Raw genomic sequence first — 22,093 nt, forward strand, 5'->3', positions numbered from 1 at the left:
CAAGTGCAGTCACTCCAATCCCCGGGTCTCTGTGACCGATGTACAAAACAGCTATAAACCCATGTTTATGGCCACAATCGTAGGATGCACCTTTTGCTGTCAGCTGTCGTCGTCAGCATTTTTACAAAAAAAAGTTATCCTTCTTAAAGTAGTACTGTAGTTTGTAATAGAAGTACTAATGTTCTCTTCGGTGCATCATAAGGACGACTGAATCAGAGGATTGTGCGGGAGATTTGACTACAAACATTTAAAATGCGCGCTGGTTCAAAAGGAGAGATAAATGCACAACTTGATGGAACTGTGCGAGATGCTAATGTGTACTCCACAATGACATGCGGTGTTCTGCGTAATAAAAAGCAAGTGATGGCTAAAATCTTTTCATTAGTCTATTGTGATATTCAGAAAGTAAAGTGAAAAATATCACGCATACCAGGCAGGTACCAAAGGCATCATTGTTTTGACTACGGTACTGAACACTAGCAAATTATGTTAACGCGAGTTCTGTGTAAATAGTGCTAAACTGCCAAATTGCCGACACTGAACTGGCAATATTGATGCGTGTAAATCGTGAATTTAAAAAACAAAATGCGGCATTAGTGCAGGCACTGATCCTGACTTGTATGTGGAAATACAGCTCTAGTGACATTTTATTATTTAGTACTTTAGTTTTAAAAAATATGTTTTATTAAAATGGCTTGGAGATACTGTAATTGTATTAAAAAAAAAGAAAAACAACTTTTGAATTTATTGCAAAAACAGAACGTTGTGTGTGTTTTTTTTTTGACCCTCACTATAACGCCACCCTCGCTTATTGCCCGTTTTTGCCCATGGCCCTTACCAGGCGGTATAAAGAGGATTCCCCAATGGAAATGTATAATTTCTAGAAATTTCTCGAAAACAAAGAATTTTAGAAAAAATCTTTTGTAGCAAAAGTTTTGCTTTTGTTCATGAGGAAGAAATAGATGTCTACAATTATTTATTTCAGCATTTTTTTTTGTTGCAAAACTCCAAAAATGCTAATTCAAAAGTATTCGTACCCTTTGATGCTATGATAGTATTGTCTAAAAGGTGCTAGAAATTTCAATATGATAATACAGAACCTAATTCTAGAAAAGTCTAGAATATGCTGGATTGTAGGTGAACATTCTTAGAGTATGAAAGGGTTAGGCATAGGATGATTGCTGTCATTACCAATAAGTCAATATGGGCAAAGTAAAGTGCTATCTGAAGACCTTAGGCAGAAAAATATTTATTGTCATAAAGCTGGAGAAGGATACAAGAAGATTTCCAAGCATTTTAGTATCCCAATTTCAACTATTGTGTCTATTATTATTTATTATTATTATTATTTATTTCTTAGCAGACGCCCTCAAGAAGTACAAGCCTTATAGTACTGTCACAATGCTCCCTCGGTCTGGAAGAAAGAAGGTTCTTTCAACAAGAACAAGTAGAAGAATTGTAAGGAAGGTTAATAACAATACGAGATTGACTGTCAAAGATATTCAAAGTAAATTGGCTGCAAGTGGGACTGGGGTTTCCATTTCAACCATAGTTCGAGTATTGCATAGTTACGGTTTCAATCGATTAAAGTTTGCAAAACGGCATTTGAATGATGTGTATGAGTTGTGGTCAAAGGTTTTGTGGAGTGATGAAACAAAAAATCGAGCTATTTGGTCACGCTGATAGTCGTTACATTTGGAGAAAGTCTGGTGAGGTGAAAAGAACACCATACCTACTGTCAAGCATGGAGGTGGTAATGTTCTTCTATGAAAGGAATTTAGTTCCAATGCATGGTAAAATTTCTCCTGTGAGATAGCAGGGAGGGGGTTAAGGCCTCCCTGAAGAGGAGAAAAAAAAACATGTGAAAATGCACATTGGTTTAGTTTAATTGTTTTGCTGTATTGTTTCATTTAATTTGCTAATTATGTTATTGTTTAATTTAATTGGTTGGTAATTGTTTTATTATGTGTTATCCCCTGCACCTGGAGATTATTATTAGATTAGAACCGGGTGCAGGGTATAATGGACAGGCAGTCAGATTATTCGGGGCTGCTGAGGAGAAGGAGGCAGAAAGGAGTGCTCTGCTTCCTGGCAGTCGTGCGTTAAAGAGTAAGTGCTGTATCAAACCAGTGTGTTTTGTAAGGACGGGGAAACAGCGTAGCTGTCCCGTGTTAGTCAGGGTGTTCCTGTGTGTTAGTTGGTGCTCGTACAGAGCTAGGTGTTTATTTTGTGTGTTTTGTTTTGTTTGGTGTTCATTAAAAAAATAGCGCAGCCGTGCAAGAAAATCCATTTCAGTGTCCTGGGTCGTGGTTTTTAAAGGGGCAACGAACCCGAGTGGGTGAGGTCTTTTACACTACATTTATTTGTTTGAGAAATTTCTAGAAATTATACATTTCCTTTGGGGTATGTAAACTTTTGCTACAACTGTATATACACACACAGAGAAAAAGGCGCTGACATCCCTATTAACCATTTGACCTTTATTTTCACACCAGCACCAGAGTTCATGAGAAGACTTTACCATCATACTTCAGACCCAACCAAGCACCTGGAGAATTCTGTAACCTGGGAAAAACACTGAAAAAATGGAGAGAGAGTAACCAGAACTGAAGCGTGTTAACTGAAGCAAGCAATTCACACATCAATGTTGGGTGTTGCCAGGATAACAAGAAATGACAAAAACAACACAATGAAACACAGCACGCATGGTTAATGAGAAACACAAATGTGCAGAAAAGTGAGCGAAGAGCTGTTACAATCAGGGAAAGTACCTTCATTGACTGAGGGACAAGTATGTAAAGCAGAGCCAGAGTGAACAGCCTCAGGGCCAGTAGTAGCAACAGCAGCAGCAGCTTGCAGAGGAAAGGAAAGATAAATAGAAAGAGAAAATAAAAGTCCAGCCATTTAAGAGGAAGAAAAATTGAGTTAGTGATTATGTGGAAAAGAATGAACTAACAGACAGTATTAATATACTGTAAACCCCCTTTTTATTAACATGCCATTAGACACCTAACTAAAATGGCTGCTGATTTAAAGAGGTTTATAGTACAACCTTACCCCCCTGCAAAAAAAAAATATATATATATATATATATATATATATATATATATAGTCCAACATGAAGGGATTGGTCTAAGGTAAGGTCTGGGTAAAGTATATATACAGTATTTATTTATTTATTTATTTATTTAATTCAAGTCATGATACAATTTCACTTTAGTTTTTTTTTTATTATTTTTTATTTATTTCTCTTTAGTTACTGGTAAATTTAGTTTAAAATGTATGTAATTGTTAAATTATAGTGATGAGCATACCATTCGAAACATGCATTTTTAAACAAATGTAATCTTTCTTTTAAAGGAGAAAATCAAATTCAAATATTTTTACATCCTTATTACAAAAGCTTTCGAAGAGCTTTTAATTCAAATATAATACTCTTTTTCTGAAGCCTTTTTGATGTTTAATGTAAACACTGTTAAGTTGTTTAAGGATAAATGTATAATCTATGTTCTTTTGCTTGTCAAAAGATATCTAATACAGCCTTTTACAAGTTTGGAGTAATACATTTGTTTGAAAGATAAACCTGATGACATTGAGAAAGACTTCTAATCAAAAAATGTATTTTAATATTAGTGCGAAGATATCCTAGTGTAAAATCAAACCAGCTGAATACATTTAAACTCAATAATATAACTCACACCATACCATAGCAATACAAATAAACGATTGTTAGCGTGTCAAAGAAACATGTTCAGCAGCTAATCATGACCAAAACATGAAACTGAAAAGCTATAAGCATGCAATGGTGTAACCGTTGCTTTGTTTGTCTTAAAGATTGTATGAAATGAATAACACGACTCCATAGGCAACATTTATTTCTGTTTTACATTTATAAATAATGCAAAAACATTTATTCAAATGCACTCATTTATACATTTATTCCGTTATGAAAAAACAACAGTATCAGCACTGCAGTTTATATACACTGACCTGATATTTAGTACCTTATGTGTACTGCAGGATTCTGCCCATTTGATTATTAAATGTTCTCTCATAAGTTCCAATTATCAAACTAAACCCTGGAATAGTACAACTGATAGCAAAAACCTTCAGACTCGTTTACTTAAGCCTCTGAAGAAGATTTTTTTAAAAATACAGCTATTGCAAGATAAATACTTACACTTTTATTGGATTGTACAAGCCCTCATTATGATTTTTTTTAAATTTTATTAAATATGATAGGGCTGTTTATTTTATTCCACGTCATTAAAAAAACATCTTTGCTTATGAAAAGTGTCAGCGGCCAAGGCATGTGTTTTCTTGTTAACATCCGCAGTAAATTCTGAAGGGTTTATGCCGTGGAATGAATTAGCATATGAAAAAGGAGAAAGTCTTTCTGGCAACAGTGCCTCAACAATTGAAGGTTAACACCAAGATTTAGAGGTCACTACATGACACTTCTTTCTGTAGTGAAAATAACCATAGGCCCTGCATAAGTGGACACAAATAAATCCCAAAGCATTACTCTATAATGGTATCACAAAGGGACCAAGCTCATGTACAGATTTGGTACTGTGATGTAAATTGTCTGTTTGCTTAACTTGTGGCCGACTATTTTGTCCATACGAGATATCTGCATGGCAACTAGCTTTTAATTTATGTGCCACACAGATGCACACCCTAGGGTGTTACAGCCTTGTAAGTATTTTAAAACTGCATGAAAGGCAATTTTTTTAAAAGTATTTAGTCCCATTAAAATGGTCTACTGTACAGTCAGACCACATATATGAAATGAAAAAAAAAACTATTACTACCTAGGTTCAATACTTTTATGTCTAAATAAATGTCAGTCGACCCTCCCTCGGGGACTGCCACACACCCTGCCCCAATCTGAGTTGGACGCGTCTGTGGTGATGACCTCACTCCTGGTGACGCTGCCCAGCGCTACGCCTAGGCGTAGATAAGCCGGCTGTTTCCACCAGGAGAGCGCTTGTAGACACTGTCACAAGCTTGTTGCGGTTCAACACCGGTTGATGAACCTTGCAGTTGAGCCAGAGCTGCAGAGGGCGGCATATGTAAAAGACCCAGGGGGTCGATGCTGCAGCCATCAAACCCAGAAGCCCCTGGCAAACCACTACTGGAAGTACCCTGCCAAGTTGAAACAACTCGAGGCAGGCGGTTACTCTCTCCACTCTGTCCTCTGACAGGGTGGCCAACATGAGCTCTGAGTCCAAATGCACTCCCAGATAGGTGACTATCAGGGCGGGAGCTAGTCGACTCTTTGCATCGTTCACTTTCAGACCTAACCGATGTAAGTGGTTGGTGACGAGTTCTGTGAGTTTGTGCGGTAGTGCTCGAGACCCTGCGCAGATGAGCCAGTCGTCCAGGCAGTTGAGGAGTTGAACTGGTACATTATGCCCTGAAAAGCAAACCTTAGGTATTTTCTGTGCGCTGGTTTATGGGGATGTGGAAAAAGTCATCCTTTAGGTGCTCCAAGGTGAACCAATCGCCTGGCCTGATGGACTGCAACAGCCGTTGCATAGTCAGCATCTTGTCAGCAACTGTCTCTGACTCAGGAACAGGTTTACCTGTCTGCGATCGAGAATCGGTCTGAGGCCGCCACCCTGTTTTGGCACTAGAAAATACCTGGAATAGAACCCCCCATTTGTGTCGGAGGGGTCTGCTATGCAAATGGCCTGTTTTTGCAGCATGACTGCTACCTCCTGTGTCACTTGATTGACAGCTTGGTTGTCTGTGACAGATGTTCTTGTCACACCCCGGAATTGAGGGTAGCCAGTTTGCACCATGTTGAGAACTCAGGGGTCCGTGGTGCACTGGCTCCAGTAGTCCAGGTGTCTCCTGGAGAAGGAGCGCTGGGTTTGTGGCAGCAATGTCTTAGGACTGGTGCTTTGCCTGAGGTGCAGCCTGTGTCTGTTGTCTATGCACGCTTAAAGGCGCGCCTGCCCCTGCGGCAGCACACTGTCTTCAGACGAGTCCGCCCGAAGAGGCATCAGCCTGCGATGCTGGTTTCTTCTGCAATTGTGACCTAGGGTGTCACTGTGCTGCAGGCTTGCAAGGTGGCGGTGGGTGCTTTGGCAGAAGGCGCACCAACTCCTTGGTGGATTCCCTTGCACGCTGCGACTACTGTAGCATTTCGTCTACCGCCAGACCAAAAGTGTGACCCGGGGTGACGGGAACGTCCAGCAAAGCGGTCTTATCTCCATCCCGCACTCGTGCCTGGGAGAGCCAAAGCTGTCTGCGTGCAGCCACCAACGCTGCCAGGTTCCTGCCTATTGCTTGTCCACTGAAGAGATGAAGGCTTGTGGGTCTCAGCAATGGCCCCGATAAGATGAGCTTGGTAAGCTACACGAAAGCTGTTGTTGCTGCCCAGTCTAGCTGAGAAAGCGCTAGCTGTGTAGACTTTCTTTAGAATGACCTCAGTCACTTTGCATTGCTTGTTCGTACATGCTGCGTCCTTGAAAAGCAAGGACAAGTTAGCAGGCTGAACCAGTGAAGCAATGGGGGCTTCTACTGACGAAAAGTGGTTAAGACCCAACTTGTCCACATCAGAAACCCTGTACAGCGAGTCCATTGAACGGGAAACCGCCACGACCGTAGCCGGGTGTTACCAGGTGGACTGTAACTCATACAGCCTTTCAGTTTGTGCTGCAGGCCAGGGCACCTGCAAAACTGCAGTCGCCCCCTGCATTAAGGGCATAAGCTTGGCCGAAAGCGAGAGCTGTGTCACCGGCATGTCAGCCTCTTCATCATTTGATGGGAGGACTAGCTGGTCATCTACCTCCTCTGAGGCAGCGATAGAGAGCATGTCATATATCTCATCAGTCACTGTCTGCAAGGGTTCAGACCAGGCAATCAGTGACACTACCGGCAGTAATGGTGGAGCTGAGCACTCTCTCAACAGCTCTGCAAGGATTGCTTGCTGGCTTGAAACCACATCCCAAATGAAAAATGACCCTATACATTTCGGGTTTCCATTGGCTCAGTTTATTGCAAATGAAGGGGAAAGGAGGTCGACATGCAAATTAGCCACGCGTAGTGTTCTCATGCTGTTTTCACAGACAGCTTGGGAAAATGTGGTTTCCATGCACAGAGAACAGGTACACGAGAGAATCTCATCTGGAAATCCATGGTTGTCAGGTAACACCTTGTTTGAGTGAAACTGTTTAAAGCACAGTGTTAAGCTAATGTAATAAAGCTGTGATTTGTAAACGCCTAGTGCTTGGTTGTTTAATAATTACTGCTCTTGCTCAAATTGTTTTTCAAATGTCCATTGGTGGGGTAGCATATAGTTAGAAGTGAATAATATTTCAACAAATTTATTACATGACTTATTAAAGAAAAAAGAAATCTGTGCCAGAGACCTTCACGTATGCTCCCAAGGCTGTCTGGATTGGAAGCAGTGGACGTTTTCACGTGAAATACGGGTTTCCATGTGAAAATGGGCGTGGATTTCCTGTGTTATACGTTTCACGAGTAAATGATATTTACAGTGGCCGTTATTTTTGACCACAAACCTGATCCTCTCAAGCTGTTCTCCCAAATGTGCACGCTCATCGCCACTTCACGTGTAAATAACCACACATGGAAACTCCCCCATTGTTACTACTGGAATTTACAGTAGTAGTATTATATCTATATTTTGATGTATTTTGACATTGTACTTAAATTGACTTGAACCAATTTTTTTGAAAAACTGAATAAAGTTTCCATTAGCAGTTTAACAAAAAAAACTAAAAACACTGTAAAATTATTCATGGAATAAAATGTTACAAACAAGGGTTATTTCGAAACTAAACCTGTGTAGTTTTCTTTATTTATCGGTGTTGAACATGTAGGAAAAAAAAAAGTATTTTGAAACACAAAAAAAGTGTTTTCCTCAAATTTAAGTCTCAAAAAGGGGGAAGCGACCTATAAAGTGATTTTTACAGTAACCCTGGGATCTATTATAATGATCTATACAGATCTAAATATCTAATTTAAGGATGACATTAAGATCCATTGCTGTTTTGATCACTACAAAAAGACACAATTGACGTTAATGAATAAGTCACACTAAGGATTGATGGGCCTCTGTGCTCAGTCTGGTTGCCAATAGTTGACTCGAGCCCTTTGTGTACACTAGTTCACATCTAGTATGTTTCTGTTCTGTTTGTTTTTATGTATTTTATAAACATAATTAAATAAATAAAATATAAAGATATATAGGAGATATACCTTTAAACAAGGGAACACTGGATCAATAGCGATGGAAGTAAACTTCCTGCAGTTTGCTGGGACCAGTATTAAAATAACACAAACTAAATAATAAATGTCTAGACTTCAGAGACACTCAGCACTCATTATTGGATTATTCTTGTTTGTGGGTATTTATAATTCTCTACTATAAATACATTGGCATTGCACTCTGATTCTGTACGCTGTGGAGACCATTTATTATTTTGCATTTTATTTGTGTAAAAAAAAATGCACACTGCGTTAATGAAGAACTGTGCAATTAAACAATAAATCAAGGTCGGGAGTTTGCATTTACAGATGACTAAACCCCAGTCTACTGTTTTAAAACATTCTTTTGCTGGCACCAGCACACAAACTTGTTTTTTTCCAATACCCATTACTACAAAAAGAGATTAAGTTGCAATACCAGGTTGGTGCTCCGATAGCAGAACAGCTCACAGAGTTAAGAACAATGCTACTTCAAAGCTTGCAGGGTTCAAGGACAGATGTTGACAGGCTAGGTTGGAAATTTCTCATTTTTATAACTTTAGCCTCTGCCTCTGTCATTTTCCCTGCATGCTGCACTGAAGACGGTACTTTGTAGTTACCTTGTTTGATCTGTCCTTGTACGGCCGTACTGGAAACCTGTGGGGACATCTTTTTAGCTGCCTCTGGGGTGCCTGGCTTTGGGGGCCTGGAAACAACAACACAACCACATATTAATGGCATGACTGCAGGGTACATAAGCATCTCATATGAGGGTGATTAACATCTTCCTGAAGTCAAATTTAAAAAGTACATAACCATGCATAACTTCAAACCATACCACCAGCTAGAAATGGGTGTTTTTCTGATAGAATGGTGTTTAAACATGAAGTCAAAAGAAAAAAATTAGTGGTTGTAAAGTGTAAGAAAGTAATTATAAAAGTATGTATTTTTAATGGTTTGTATGTATTTTTAATGGTTTGTATGTATTTTTAATGTGTGGTCTATATCATATGTGCAATAGGTAAATACAATGTGGAAGTGAAGTAGTACATTTTTTATTGGAAAATACCTGTAATTCAATTTGATTGAGAGAATCAAAGAATGCCATGTGCTGTCTCTATCTTGCATAAACCTAAACTTAAATGTCACTGCCTCAATATAGTAACCACAGAGTTCAACGCTAATCTAAGGTCAGTGGCACATTTACAGTAGAATGTCCTAACACATATGAAAATGACAGCAGCAGCAGATTTAAAAAATGACTTCCACATAAGGGTTAATTTTTTCTTGTCCGATACCCAGTCTAATTTAACTTACAGAATCAAAGAATCCAGTTGTGTATCGAATATGTCAAATTTTAAAGTGAATCTGAAAAGCAAGTCACATCAACACAATATAGCAGTTTTACCTCACAGATCACAGTGAAGGCAACCGAAGCTGGCATTTGAGAGGATTAGGACATATAAATAGTTGAAGAAACAGCAGCAGAGTTACAAAACAACACGTACAGTAAGATCCCCTCTCATGTCACAAGTACAATGATTTTAGTGGTCTGAACCTAGTCCCAATAGATGTTAGTTCAAATCAACAACCACATGATTTGTTACAACTGACAGTCTCTTATTGAGACACCCAGGACACAATTCAATTGATGATTTTCTGCAATAGATCTAAAAATCAGCAGTGGATTAAAATATTGCAAATTGCTTAGACAGGGGCTTTCTGTATTAGGGTTATGAAAACCAAGACCAAGTGATTAAACCCCCTACTTTGCCATAGAGACTGCTGCCTTGAACTCTTGCTTTATTGAAATTTCTGCTGAGGTGCTCTTTCAATCTAAAAAGAACACCGCTTAAACTGTTGGATTTAGTTGTTCTAGTGCCAGATGTACTGAACTGTGACAGGACTTGCACTATAAACTAACTCAAAGCAGTGAAAGGAAAAGGTCTTCATCAGAAAACTATAAAACTATCCACAAAACTCTATTATTTATTATCTATCACCTTAAACACTGACCAAATGTAACTTTAGGAATTAAACTTAAATGCTTGCTGTGGATTTTGATTTACAAAATTATTTTTTTAGAATGATCGCAATAACGCAACCAAATTGTTATTAATATTATTATTTATTAACAGCTTACATGGTCAGTACTTTAATTTGAATTATAAGGAGTAAGAATATAGCATGTGTATTTTAGGTGTTTCTTCAAAAAAATGAATAATACTGCACTATAGTTAATACAAATATGAAACTATGAACAACATGATATTTATATTTATTTATGCCTATCATCGATCTTCATGTTTCTCAGAAACAGGAAGTAATAATACTGTTAGTATAAGGTGTTATAGTTAAACTCCAATTCATCAGTGGGAAAATGTATAATTTGGAGTTTACAGCTTAACTCTTTCATAAGCACCGTTTCCATTGTTTGATCCCTATAAACTGCTGCTCAGCGGAATAGACAGTAGTATAATACTTCTTATCCTAATTGATTTAATTTATACTGTTCTACTGGTTTATCACCAATTCAGACACAGAGAACATACAGCATATTAACAGAGTCCTTTTAATTCAAACTAGGTAGAAGCCAAAGATCTTGTGATAAACATTTTTCATCTTCAGCAAGCTATGGGTTTTCAGTTAAGAAACAAATGAAAGTCAATTGGTTGCAGCGACCACTAAAGCACAGCTGGTCCAAGAGCAGATGCTGTGCCAGCAGGCAGTATGTGGATTTACTGCTCACTAACTCCATGGGTTTTATTTAACCGAATGCACAAAAAAAAAAATGAGTGTGTGTATAAAGCCTACGTCATCCAATTCTCAGTAAGTGCAACACTAGCCTGCCCCACAGTCTTGTAAGATATTAAATCTGGTTGAATTAACCCATATGATAACATGGAGTTGAAATCGATCATTCACACTACGGTACAGTTCACAAGTCAAGCAACGACTATAGCCTCTTTTTGTTTCACATTAACTTCTATTACTACATGCAGCTAACCTGTCTAAAAACATAAATGGAAATAATAAGGACATCCCTGGCAACACTGTAGCACATATTTCATATTGTTGAAAATGAAAAGTACCAAAACTGTGGTTTTAATGGGGTTTTTTTTTGTTTTAATTTAGTAATTCCAACCGGGTTATAATGAATGCAGCGCTACTTTTATGTAGAGCAAAAAGGCTGGGACAGCCCGATTAGTGAAAACAGCACAGATCAGAAAGATGTGAATTTCAGTGAATGCTAGATGTAGATTTTTTTTTTTTTTTGTTAAATAATGCTGGCTAAAAAAAAAGAAGTCTGTAATTCGGACAAGACAAATGTGCCTTCATAATGTTTAACAGTTATTTAGTTAGTATTGTATTTGTTTCACGTTATAAAGTTGTTTCAGTTAATGGTGGCTTTGAAGGTGATGATTGGTATTGCAACAAAGGGAGCTGTAATATATATGAAATGTATAAACACACCTGTAATAAATGAAAACACAAAGGGGAAAAATCCAGGCTACATACATATCTTATAATTATATATCACGTGGTTAAAGCTGTTTGTTGTGTTGCTTGTAATAGTAGTAGCACAACGTGTGATTGTGTAGAAATGGGTTTTTGTAAGAACTGCATGTGTGTGTGTGTATGGCTGTTAGAAAATTGAGGCCTGTGAATTTGTTGCAGAAACTGCAACTTTTAACACAAACCACAACTTTTTATAGTTGCCGTAACTTTTAATGTGACTACAGCGTTTCTATTATTTATATGTCATTTCGTTGCAAAATAATGCTGAAAAATAAACTGAAACAGAAAAGGAAAAGTCACTCTCACATTGTCTTTTGTTAGTGGGGGATTGGTATGCCATGTCATCCTCTCTAGCAAAATCAGTAATCTTAGCAACGGGAAAGAAGACTGTGGGCCATGATGCAAGTACTGTACTTACTTACTTACTGTTAAATTTTGTGACTGAAGGTTTATTGCAGTTTTGCAAATACTGTAGTGGCTGTTCAATTTTGTTAGTGAGCTTTTACTGTTATGCAAGTACTGTATGTTATGCATCATTATTGTTAGCTGCAACTCTTCACTGGTAATGAAACGCAGCATAAAACATTTTATTTCAAATGGTGATAAAGAGGGAGTCTGAAGAACTTATGTTCTGGTTGTCTATTTGTATGTTTTTCTTATTGTTGTTTTTGAACACATGTACAAAAATCCATCTTGAAAGGAAGTATATATATATGTGCAAACTGTGTTTTATATTTATGACCACGCCGAAACCGCAACTTTAAATACACAGTGGCCGCAACTTCTTAATAAAAAAAATCACGATTTTCTTACAGCCTTTATAACACTCAGAGGAGTGTTATATATAAAGGCTTGCTGCAGCTAAGTTTGCTGCAGGTAAGTTTAAAAAAAGAATGTAAACAGTTTTTTTTTTTTTTATATAGACTGGTCAAAACAATTGATTTAAATGATGGCAGATTTCAATACCACTAGAAAAATGTCTTATTCCTGTTATTTAAAGGCAAAATGAGACTTGCAAGCATTGTTAGAAATCAACTGAATATGACCAATTGTACCCAGCCCCAAGCGGAACAATCCAAAGTCAGATGACCATGTGTGCAGAGGCCTTTTAAAAGGTAACAATTTGTAGTGGAATATCATGAAATGTACAACTGACTTAGGATGGCACTAATGTATGTGCAAATTGATGGGAATGCTTATTTTTTTTTTGTTTTTTTTTTAAATACCTGATTGGAGGCTTCTTCATATGTTCTCCAACAAACGTTGCATTGGTCATACTCATCAAAGTGTTGGCTAAGGAGATTACAGACAGGAGGTGCTGTGTGGTAACAGCTCGAGACACACCGTATGTGCCTTTTCCCAGCATCTCAGACACAGACATCTTCCTGCCCATTGCATCAGCGGTCCCCAGTGCCATCCTGGCCACAGAGTCCTTGAAAGTGGGCAGCATGAGAGACATGTGGCCTCCTCGGGAGAGTAGACCGAAGGAGACCGGGCAGTGGGGCTTGAGCATGCCTAGGAGGTTGAGACAGACTTTGTCAAGCATGCTGTTGAGCCCCCAGGCGTGGAGGCAGGACATGAAGAGCTTGGCGGTGTCCATTGTGAGGTTGTATTCCAGCTGCGTCAGGGACTTGGACTTCGCGTCTTCCTTCCTTTGCCTCCTCAGCTCGTCATCCTCATCCTCGTCGTCGTCCAGCAGGTGCTCTTTGATATTCTCTTTGATGGTCTCCTTCACCTGCTTGAGCAGCACGGCCGCCCGCTTCCCCGCTAGGAAGGAGCCCCCCTTGTCAGCACCGCCTGGGGCCTTCTGCAGGCTCTCAGGAGAGATCAGAGTGGGGCAGGGCCTGGAGGCTTCCTCGGTCAGCAGCTGGATGATAACGGCCTCCACATCAAAGAAGAGGACGTGCATGTCAGGGTCCATCAGATTTGTCTTCATAGCCTGCACCATCAGGGAGTTGTGTGAGTATTTAGGCAAATTACCCTGGAGAGGAGGGATGAAAGGGGGGGAATAAAGAAAATTAAGACAAAGTCATACTTCCAGACATGAGTATGAGGATACTTTAAACTATTTCTTATTCTTATACCATTTCTATAAACCATCAAACAATCGGGGATTGCTGGCAAAAAAAAAAAAAAAAAAAACTTTGCACATGTGCAACAGAAACTGCATGTGTTCACTATAGTACAGTTACAAAGATATGTCCCACAATTTCTGTATCCTTTTAGAAGTTAAGATTATTATGTATACAGTAGCTAGACAATGTGCCTAGAGGACACCACCACCACCATGTTGCACTCATCTTTAAGTAAATACACACACAGAAACACAAGTATGCATAAACAAATACAACACCACAGTTGTAATACCTTTTTAATTATTTAGTTTTACTAGAGACTTTTTATTTCACAAACAAGGACTGATTATTTCAGTGATGTGTCATGCATCCATTTCTCACAATAAATAAGTAGCAACATCTGTCATATTGACCGAACCGAATCTACAAAATTGGTCTCTTCACCTTTAGCACCTTTTATAATCAACCACTGGACACTCAATAAGGACCACAATTAACTGAGGGCAAGGAGGCTGTTGCTGTTACTGTGTTCAAAAGGCTGTTAGCACCTTTAATAGGCAACAGTGATCGCTTCAGTTATCAAAAATCTGTGCATTCTTTGTTAATGTGAAATTTTAAAGATACAAATCCTTATTCATCACAAATTCCAAGGCCACAATGGCACGAAGCATGACTAGTATCAAAATAGAGCTTTTAAAACATATTTAAAAGTCTTCTGACGATATGGCAGCTTGGATATATTTAAATGTTCAGAAACCAGTTTTATATATATAACCTTGTAAGTCGAACATGGCACATCGTAACAACTGAAACAAAAGAAAATGAAGCTAACCCATAACCACGGCCTGTATCACAAAACGAGAGGGAAGCCAGTGTGAGATCTGCCCTAACAAAAATGTCTTTGGAGGTTTATGCAGCACAGGGCAGGCACTGCCAAGTCTTTTAACGCCTTAACTGTGAGAAGCATTATATTTTAGCATTAAATAAGTGTCACTGCGACAAACAAAAAAACAAAAAAAAAATACTTTTTTAGCACCTCATTCTTAAATACGAAATGCATAGCCATCTGTAAGACTTAGTCATGCTGTAAAATGAAATGTCATGAGTGATATGTTACTACACAGTGATGGGACACATAAAATACAGAATCACAGTACAAGCACATGAGAATTTACACGGTCTTCTTTCTAAACAGTATCAAAACTCAATGTCAATTGACATGCTATATATCACGTATACACACACACACACACACACACACTATTACAAAGAAAATAACTTGTGTATGTTTTAGGCAGATATACAGTATGTCCTCCTAATCCAGTTGATAACATGTTTCAATCAACTACATCTTCCAGCCTTCCTTTTGCACACAGCTGATTAGTTATATTCAATATTGCATATGTCTAACGAGTGTTATGTGGCCCAAACACAGCATCGCATTGCTTTGCTTTCTTCAACAATGTATTAAGGCACAGATTAAATGCAGCTTAAGGTGTATCATTTGCAGCATGGAAAATGACTGCCCTCTTCAGTGCTGATGTTGTAACTGCTAACCTTTGTTTTTCACATCATATGACTGTATACAAACATGATCTTGTTTTTCCAGCTACAGGATAACCTGTTGTATACCATTAAGTGGACATTTAGACAAGAACTTCCCAGCAACAAAATATAACCAACAGCTATGATCCTGATGGCCTTCATGGTACAAATATGCCTTTTATTATAGTATTTTTTTATTATAATTTTTTTTTAATAAATGTTTAAAAAAAAAAAAAAAGGCAATTACAGCATTATCAACTTTGCAGTAGTGCTGGAACAAACGCAGGGTATTTAATGCTCAATTATGATTATATTGTATACTAACTGCCTATATAAAATCAACTTTTGAAGATGCGGGACATTGTCAATTGGCTCCATAACCTTTTACAATAAGCACATTACTGCCAAGACGCATTTGGTTTAGCACTGAAAACGGCAACGTTGAGGATGCCCAGCGCTCCAGACAAGGTTTTTGGGTCTGGGAGTAACTTACCCTCTAATTTCAACACTGAGAGAGTAAAATGCAACATTACCTTGAAGTCATGAGTAAATCTCGATAAATACTGTACTCTTTAACGATAATGGGGTAGGCATTAAAAAAGAGCCTTCCATTTTAACTGCAATGTTACTTTGAACTACTGTACAACCACACGTGTGTTCTACTAGGTTCTTTATTGCCTCAGTGCATTTTTTTTCAAGGTATCATACTGACTCTGCAAATTAATTACGTTACTTGAACATTAAAATCTTAAACTCAGTGAACATGTTACAACTTCGATATAAAGCCATACAGATAAATACAATAAGGAGATGCATTATTAAGTTATAAAACAGCTTGTTTCATATTATAGGCTCCTTTTCTTTAGCGGTTGCCTCTGACGATGGTTACAGTTGGATTTGTAGCTAGACTGGGGTGTTTACGCATCAACCTGTGCAGCGCCGAACTTTTCTTATTCTTACTGTGATTGGCTGCAAAGACAACAGGGCTAGCCAGAGATTGGATAATGTTTGTTGGGTTGGTTTTCTCGCATAGTTTCCTAGTAATTGAAGACATTGTATTCAGGAAGATGTAGTTGTTAGTGGAAGTTTTAGGGGAGGCAGATGGGGAGGCAGACAAGCTGTGCAGCAAAATTGCTATTAGTATTTTTATGCATTACATGTTAATTTTGTGCATATTTCGGATTGTTTAATGTGTAAAAACAGCAGGTACGCAGTTTATCTCGACGGCTGTGTATGCCATTATTTTATTCCGCATCAGGGTCTCGGAAGCCGCCATTTCCAATAAAGAAGGTGCTTAAAAGACATTAAATGGGGGACAAAGTGGTGACTACTGCAGCATTATCCCTGATCAGACACAGTTAAAAAAAAAAAATCACTTCAATTTAAGCACAGTACCAGTAGCTTGATATGACCAAATTATAGAGATTTAGAGACATTTAAACATCTGGAAGACATTAGTGCAGTATTAAAAAACCTACTGTAACAATACAATTGAATCAGTAACCTATCACTCAAGTTTTGTTTGTTTGTTTTTTTCCATTAAGATTTTATATCTGTCTTGCGTAAGGCAAGGGTGCAGGGTAATATAATCGTAGTGTTTGTGAATGCTGTCCACAGGCCCTATTATTTTTTTTATTATTAGAAAAAAAAGTAATGAGAAACTACAGTAAGCCAAGATATTACATTAGCTCAAACCCATTCACTTAACCAGAACCAAAGTCCAATTCAGATACTGTGCAGGAAGTCTGGCTTCACAAGATTATACCACCTTGTCATAAATACATTTTGTTAGACAGGAAGAAAGAAAGTATGCAGTCCAATTTACTAAGAGCCATACAAACTAGAAATGGGAGTTTTTGTTAACAAAAAACAAATAAAAAAAAATAAAAAAAACAGGCACAAAAAGGTAAAATGTTCTTGTACGGCACGCACGACTGAATTGAATCTATAAAATGTACAGAATATACATGTGCTGAGTATAAAGGCAATATCTTTAAGTGTTAGGTCTTTAGCACCCGAAAACCAGAAAGTCACAATATGACAGCCATCTCTGGCCACAGGTCAAATTGAAGGATTTCCACATCATCTAAAATTTGCCAGCTTAAAAATAGTTTATGAAATATTGGCAATAGTAGGGGTAACATTTGACAGACTCATGCAAGCTACCTTTATGTGGATGCTAAATTGGTCAATCAAAATTCTGAGCTGTTTTTGTACCACAAAAAATATATAATATAATTGAGAGCCTAGATGACAGCAAGCATTATATGGTCATTATCTATCATTACATTTCCACAGAAGTGTTTTTGGTTCTGCTCAGCTTTTGTCCTGTGGTTTGTTTTGACAGGAGAAGCTGTAATTTTAGGACTAAGTGCAGTACTGTGACACACCATAATTTGACCAGAGGAGACAAAATATCAGCCTAAAGAAAGGGGCTGGATGGTGCAGTGTCTTGGCAATTGAATAGGAAGCCTTCCCTTTCACTTCTCAACCAACAGTTGGATTCCTAGATTGTTTGCAATAATGAACAAAAGATCTGTTGGGGGCCTATGCAGTTCACTACCATCACAACAGGCACTGCTGTATCTCAGAGTGGACAAGGATTGGGTGAGCACAAACACAGGACCATTTTACTCCCTAGCTAGAATGGGAAATAATCCATCATTTGTCAAAAGAACAAGCATTCATTGGAAATTAGTGGCATGCTAGTTTTTGGTACCCAACAGTGCCCGTTACAGCTGCCACCTAAACACGAAGATTAATCTTGCCCACAGAACATATTGTAACTGCTAAAGACTGTGCTGAACAGTACCCCAAAACCCTCCATGAGGACAGCTGCTGACAAAACATAAACAGTGCCTACCAGCCGCTACGCAAAGAATGTTGGGGCGGAAGAAAAAAAAGTTAGAAAGCTAATTTCAATTCAATAAACTAATTTAATTGTATTTATTTATTTACAGAATTAAGAGAACAGCAGTACCTAAAACACAGGCAAATAGAAACGGAATTACTGACTATACAAATCTGAAGGTAGTAACACTGGCAAATATAAGTCAAAAGCAGGGGTGAAATTCTGCCGGTACTCACCAGTACTTCGTACCAGGACTTATTTTGATGCTGGTACTGGGTACCGGGACTTATTTAATCTGCTTTTCATCCAACGCAGATGCATTCCATCCACTCACACAGTCCAATAGTGCAACGTTTCTCAAATGCGCTTTCATTCAGCACAGTTCGTGCTGCTTGCATTGTGCATGAGTCACAAATCTCTGCCCATTTCGCTTTGTGTCAGTGCTCATTCGCTTATCAACGAGAAAAGACTTTAGCAGTGCAACGTGAAAACAGCAGTATGGAGTAATTATCATTGTTATGAAGTAATAATTATTTTCTTTAGTGTGGCGGAGAAACTATCTGAAATATTCTGAACATTAACGAACATTGCTGCACATGAATTTGAAGGCAAAAATCCATGTCAGTGTTTGCCATAAATGACATAGTTGATAAATATTAGAAATAATTATCTTAACATGTTTTGCCTTGCACCGATTTACCACGTTGTCAGAATTTGCGCAAAAGTTTCTAAAATGGCAAGTAATGTGTAAGACAGTAGGGATCAACATTAATATAAAAAAAACAGTATCAAAGCACAGCTTCAGATTTGGTAAGGGAGTCAGAATCAGGATACAGATAGAGGTGTGCTTCACCACGCTTTTCAAACACTTGACCCAACTTGCAAGGTACATGTTAAGTGTTTTCTTTTGTTGTGATCCTAGTATTTTCTGTTATGAGGACTGTAATAAACAAAAACCAAAACCATGAGGTGTTTTTTTTTTTGTACAATGCCCCCTTTTCTAAAACATCCTGAAGAGTTTATTTAAGTTCAATGTGAATTTTCACTTGCGTGCACATGTAAAAAAAAAAGGCAGAAGTAAACCAGAGCAGTAATGATATTACTTTATGAAAATGTGTCTTTTGCCACTTTGTTTCTTGTGCAGAAACCACAATACCAAGGATATAATAAAATAAAACGTCTGCTTTTATACTGTTTCTGCCTGTAAAATATTTTTCTGGAATAGAGCATGGTAATTATCTACAAGAACATATTATTGTAAGTAGGGGTCTACTTAAATTACGGTAAATTTACGTATTTTTCACGGGTAGGTTATGGAATAAAATTAGGATTTTGCAGACATTTCGCGGACCTGTTTAAACATTAAATAAACCCAAGTAGACAATATTGCAGAGCACTATAAAAGCCTAAAAGTAGTGGTACTTGCTTCCTTACTAAAACAGAGTGCTGTCATTTGTTAAAGGCAGCAATTTCTGCCGACATTCTCTGTCTGGTGTGGACTTGCCCATACATTGAGACTGCACGTTCTGCATCCACTGAATTGGTTGGAAGTGTAAGGCAAAGCTTTGCCAAGTTATACAGATGTGGAAATCTATTAGAAACAGTCCCAAAACTCGGTACCCTAGGGCATCTGGCATACTTTAATAAAGTATGAGCCCAGGGTGCCAATTAAAAAGGGAGCATGTGAGAGCGACTGGGAGACTGTGTGAGTGTTAGATCGGCCACTGTAGTGGTAACAAATAATCTCAAACAATGTTACTGGCAACAAAAACATTGTTTAAACAAAATTAGAAGTACAGACAGGACTACCAAACGCAGTCATTTTGATGCATTCTGATTTATTTATTTTTTTATTTTTTTATTTCTCACAGATACCTTGTTACCGGCGACTCCATTAGCATACAACTATAGGATGGGTATCTTAAAGCATGCACTTTGTAAAGGCTACACCCGGACATTTAAGGAAAACCTGTAATACAAACAGTGAAACAGTGTGTTTATTTTAACATACCAATAGTGCTTACTTTCCAATTTCCTCATATTGTCCCATCATTTCTGTTTGTATTCTTTATCAGGATATTTTTTGTGCTGCTTATCATAAAGAACAAGATATTCTGCACCGCTACAATCAGACGTTCCCCCATCTTGCATGTGATATTTGACGCGCAAGTCTGAATACAAAAATAACAGCGAAATGCCAAGGATAAAAAACGCAGCAAATAAACGCTATCGTGTGAATAGCCCTTAAATCGTAGAATGTTAACAGCAGAATTCAGGGTTTTGCATCACAAAGGAGGGAGGGACTGACATATACTGTAGTATAGAACTGGCTTATGCTACGATTGTGAAAAAAAAGGAGGTTACAAAAAACAAATATACAAGTATCAAGTTCCCGAATTGAACCATAGGTCAACACAAAAATAATCCACTTTGTAATTAATGGGGAGAGAGAGAGAGAGGGAGACTCATTTTTTTTCGCAAATACGAAATAGCACGAAATAAAATAAAATGCAACATATAAAACAAAATAAAATGAAAAATCATGGTAAAGCAAACACAGAACACACACTGCTGGACACTCTCACGTGCACCCAAACCAGACACACGCACTGCTGGACACTCTCACGAGCACCCAAACCAGACACACGCTGCTGGACACTCTCACGAGCACCCAAACCAGACACACGCACTGCTGGACACTCTCACGAGCACCCAAACCAGACACACGCACTGCTGGACACTCTCACGAGCACCCAAACCAGACACACGCACTGCTGGACACTCTCACGAGCACCCAAACCAGACACACGCACTGCTGGACACTCTCACAAGCACCCAAACCAGACACACGCACTGCTGGACACTCTCTCGAGCACCCAAACCAGACACACGCACTGCTGGACACTCTCTCAAGCACCCAAACCAGACACACGCTGCTGGACACTCTCACGAGCACCGAAACCAGACACACACTGCTGGACACTCTCATGAGCACTCAAACCAGACACACGCTGCTGGACACTCTCACGAGCACCCAAACCAGACACACGCTGCTGGACACTCTCACGAGCACTCAAACCAGACACACGGCGCTGGACACTCTCACGAGCACCAAAACCAGACACACGCTGCTGGACACTCTCACGAGCACCCAAACCAGAGTCGACCGCTCTGTTACAGCACCACTGGACGCTTTCACAGCACCCAGTTCCAAGTCCACAGCTCGGTCACCAACACAGGAAACAATACACGATTTAAATACAGCAACCAGCTTTCAGAACATCAACAATAATTGCCGGCGCAGCGCCCTTTTATACCGTAGCTCCGCCCCTTTATTCTAATCGGGTGCCGGAGCTTAAACACATCCAATTGGTCCTCAGCTGCACACCAGGACCAAGGGGCACAGACAAACAACAGCCAATTACAGGGGAGACACAGACAAAACAACACGTGCAAGTTACATTTACACAGACAGAGACAGGGTTATACAAGCAAACGGTGGGAAATACAGAGGGGGAAGGGAACACAATACAGCAGGAATTACAGTACACAATCACAGTAGTAGGAACACAGTACACAAACACAATTACATGGATCGCTACAATATACATCTATTTGAGTTGTTTTATTAATGTGTATCTGTAATAAAACAAATTAGTGAAAAATAAAATGAAAGATTATAAAAAATAAAATCTATATATATATATTTTTTCTTTTCTCAATTCAAACAGGTCAGGAAAAAAAATACTACTATGTGCACTTCTGGATGAAAGAAATCTCATCAACAATAGTCAGTTTTTCAGTCATGTAGTAATATTAAACCTGGGGGCTTACTGAATTATATATGTCACCGATGTGCCCTCATAATTTATAAATGAAA

At 38.5% G+C, this 22,093-nt stretch overlaps 1 protein-coding gene across 5 annotated transcripts in view; it reads right to left on the bottom strand.

The window, feature by feature from the left end:
* The window catches only part of LOC117972622 (WD repeat-containing protein 7-like), a 218,604-nt gene that overhangs the window by 144,794 nt on the left and 51,717 nt on the right, over positions 1-22,093 (bottom strand). For 3 of the 5 annotated variants that reach the window (XM_058995386.1, XM_058995399.1, XM_058995415.1), the window contains 3 exons: positions 12,969-13,723; positions 8,844-8,929; positions 2,772-2,852 (listed from right to left, as the gene is read on the bottom strand). In XM_058995386.1, the coding sequence (XP_058851369.1) occupies positions 2,772-2,852; positions 8,844-8,929; positions 12,969-13,723 (922 nt within the window). The remainder of the gene's footprint in view (positions 1-2,771; positions 2,853-8,843; positions 8,930-12,968; positions 13,724-22,093) is intronic. The other 2 variants (XM_058995394.1, XM_058995407.1) reach the window with 1 other exon arrangement.

The sequence above is a fragment of the Acipenser ruthenus genome, chromosome 2 (genome assembly GCF_902713425.1).
Source record: "Acipenser ruthenus chromosome 2, fAciRut3.2 maternal haplotype, whole genome shotgun sequence".
NCBI classification, from domain to species: domain Eukaryota; kingdom Metazoa; phylum Chordata; class Actinopteri; order Acipenseriformes; family Acipenseridae; genus Acipenser; species Acipenser ruthenus.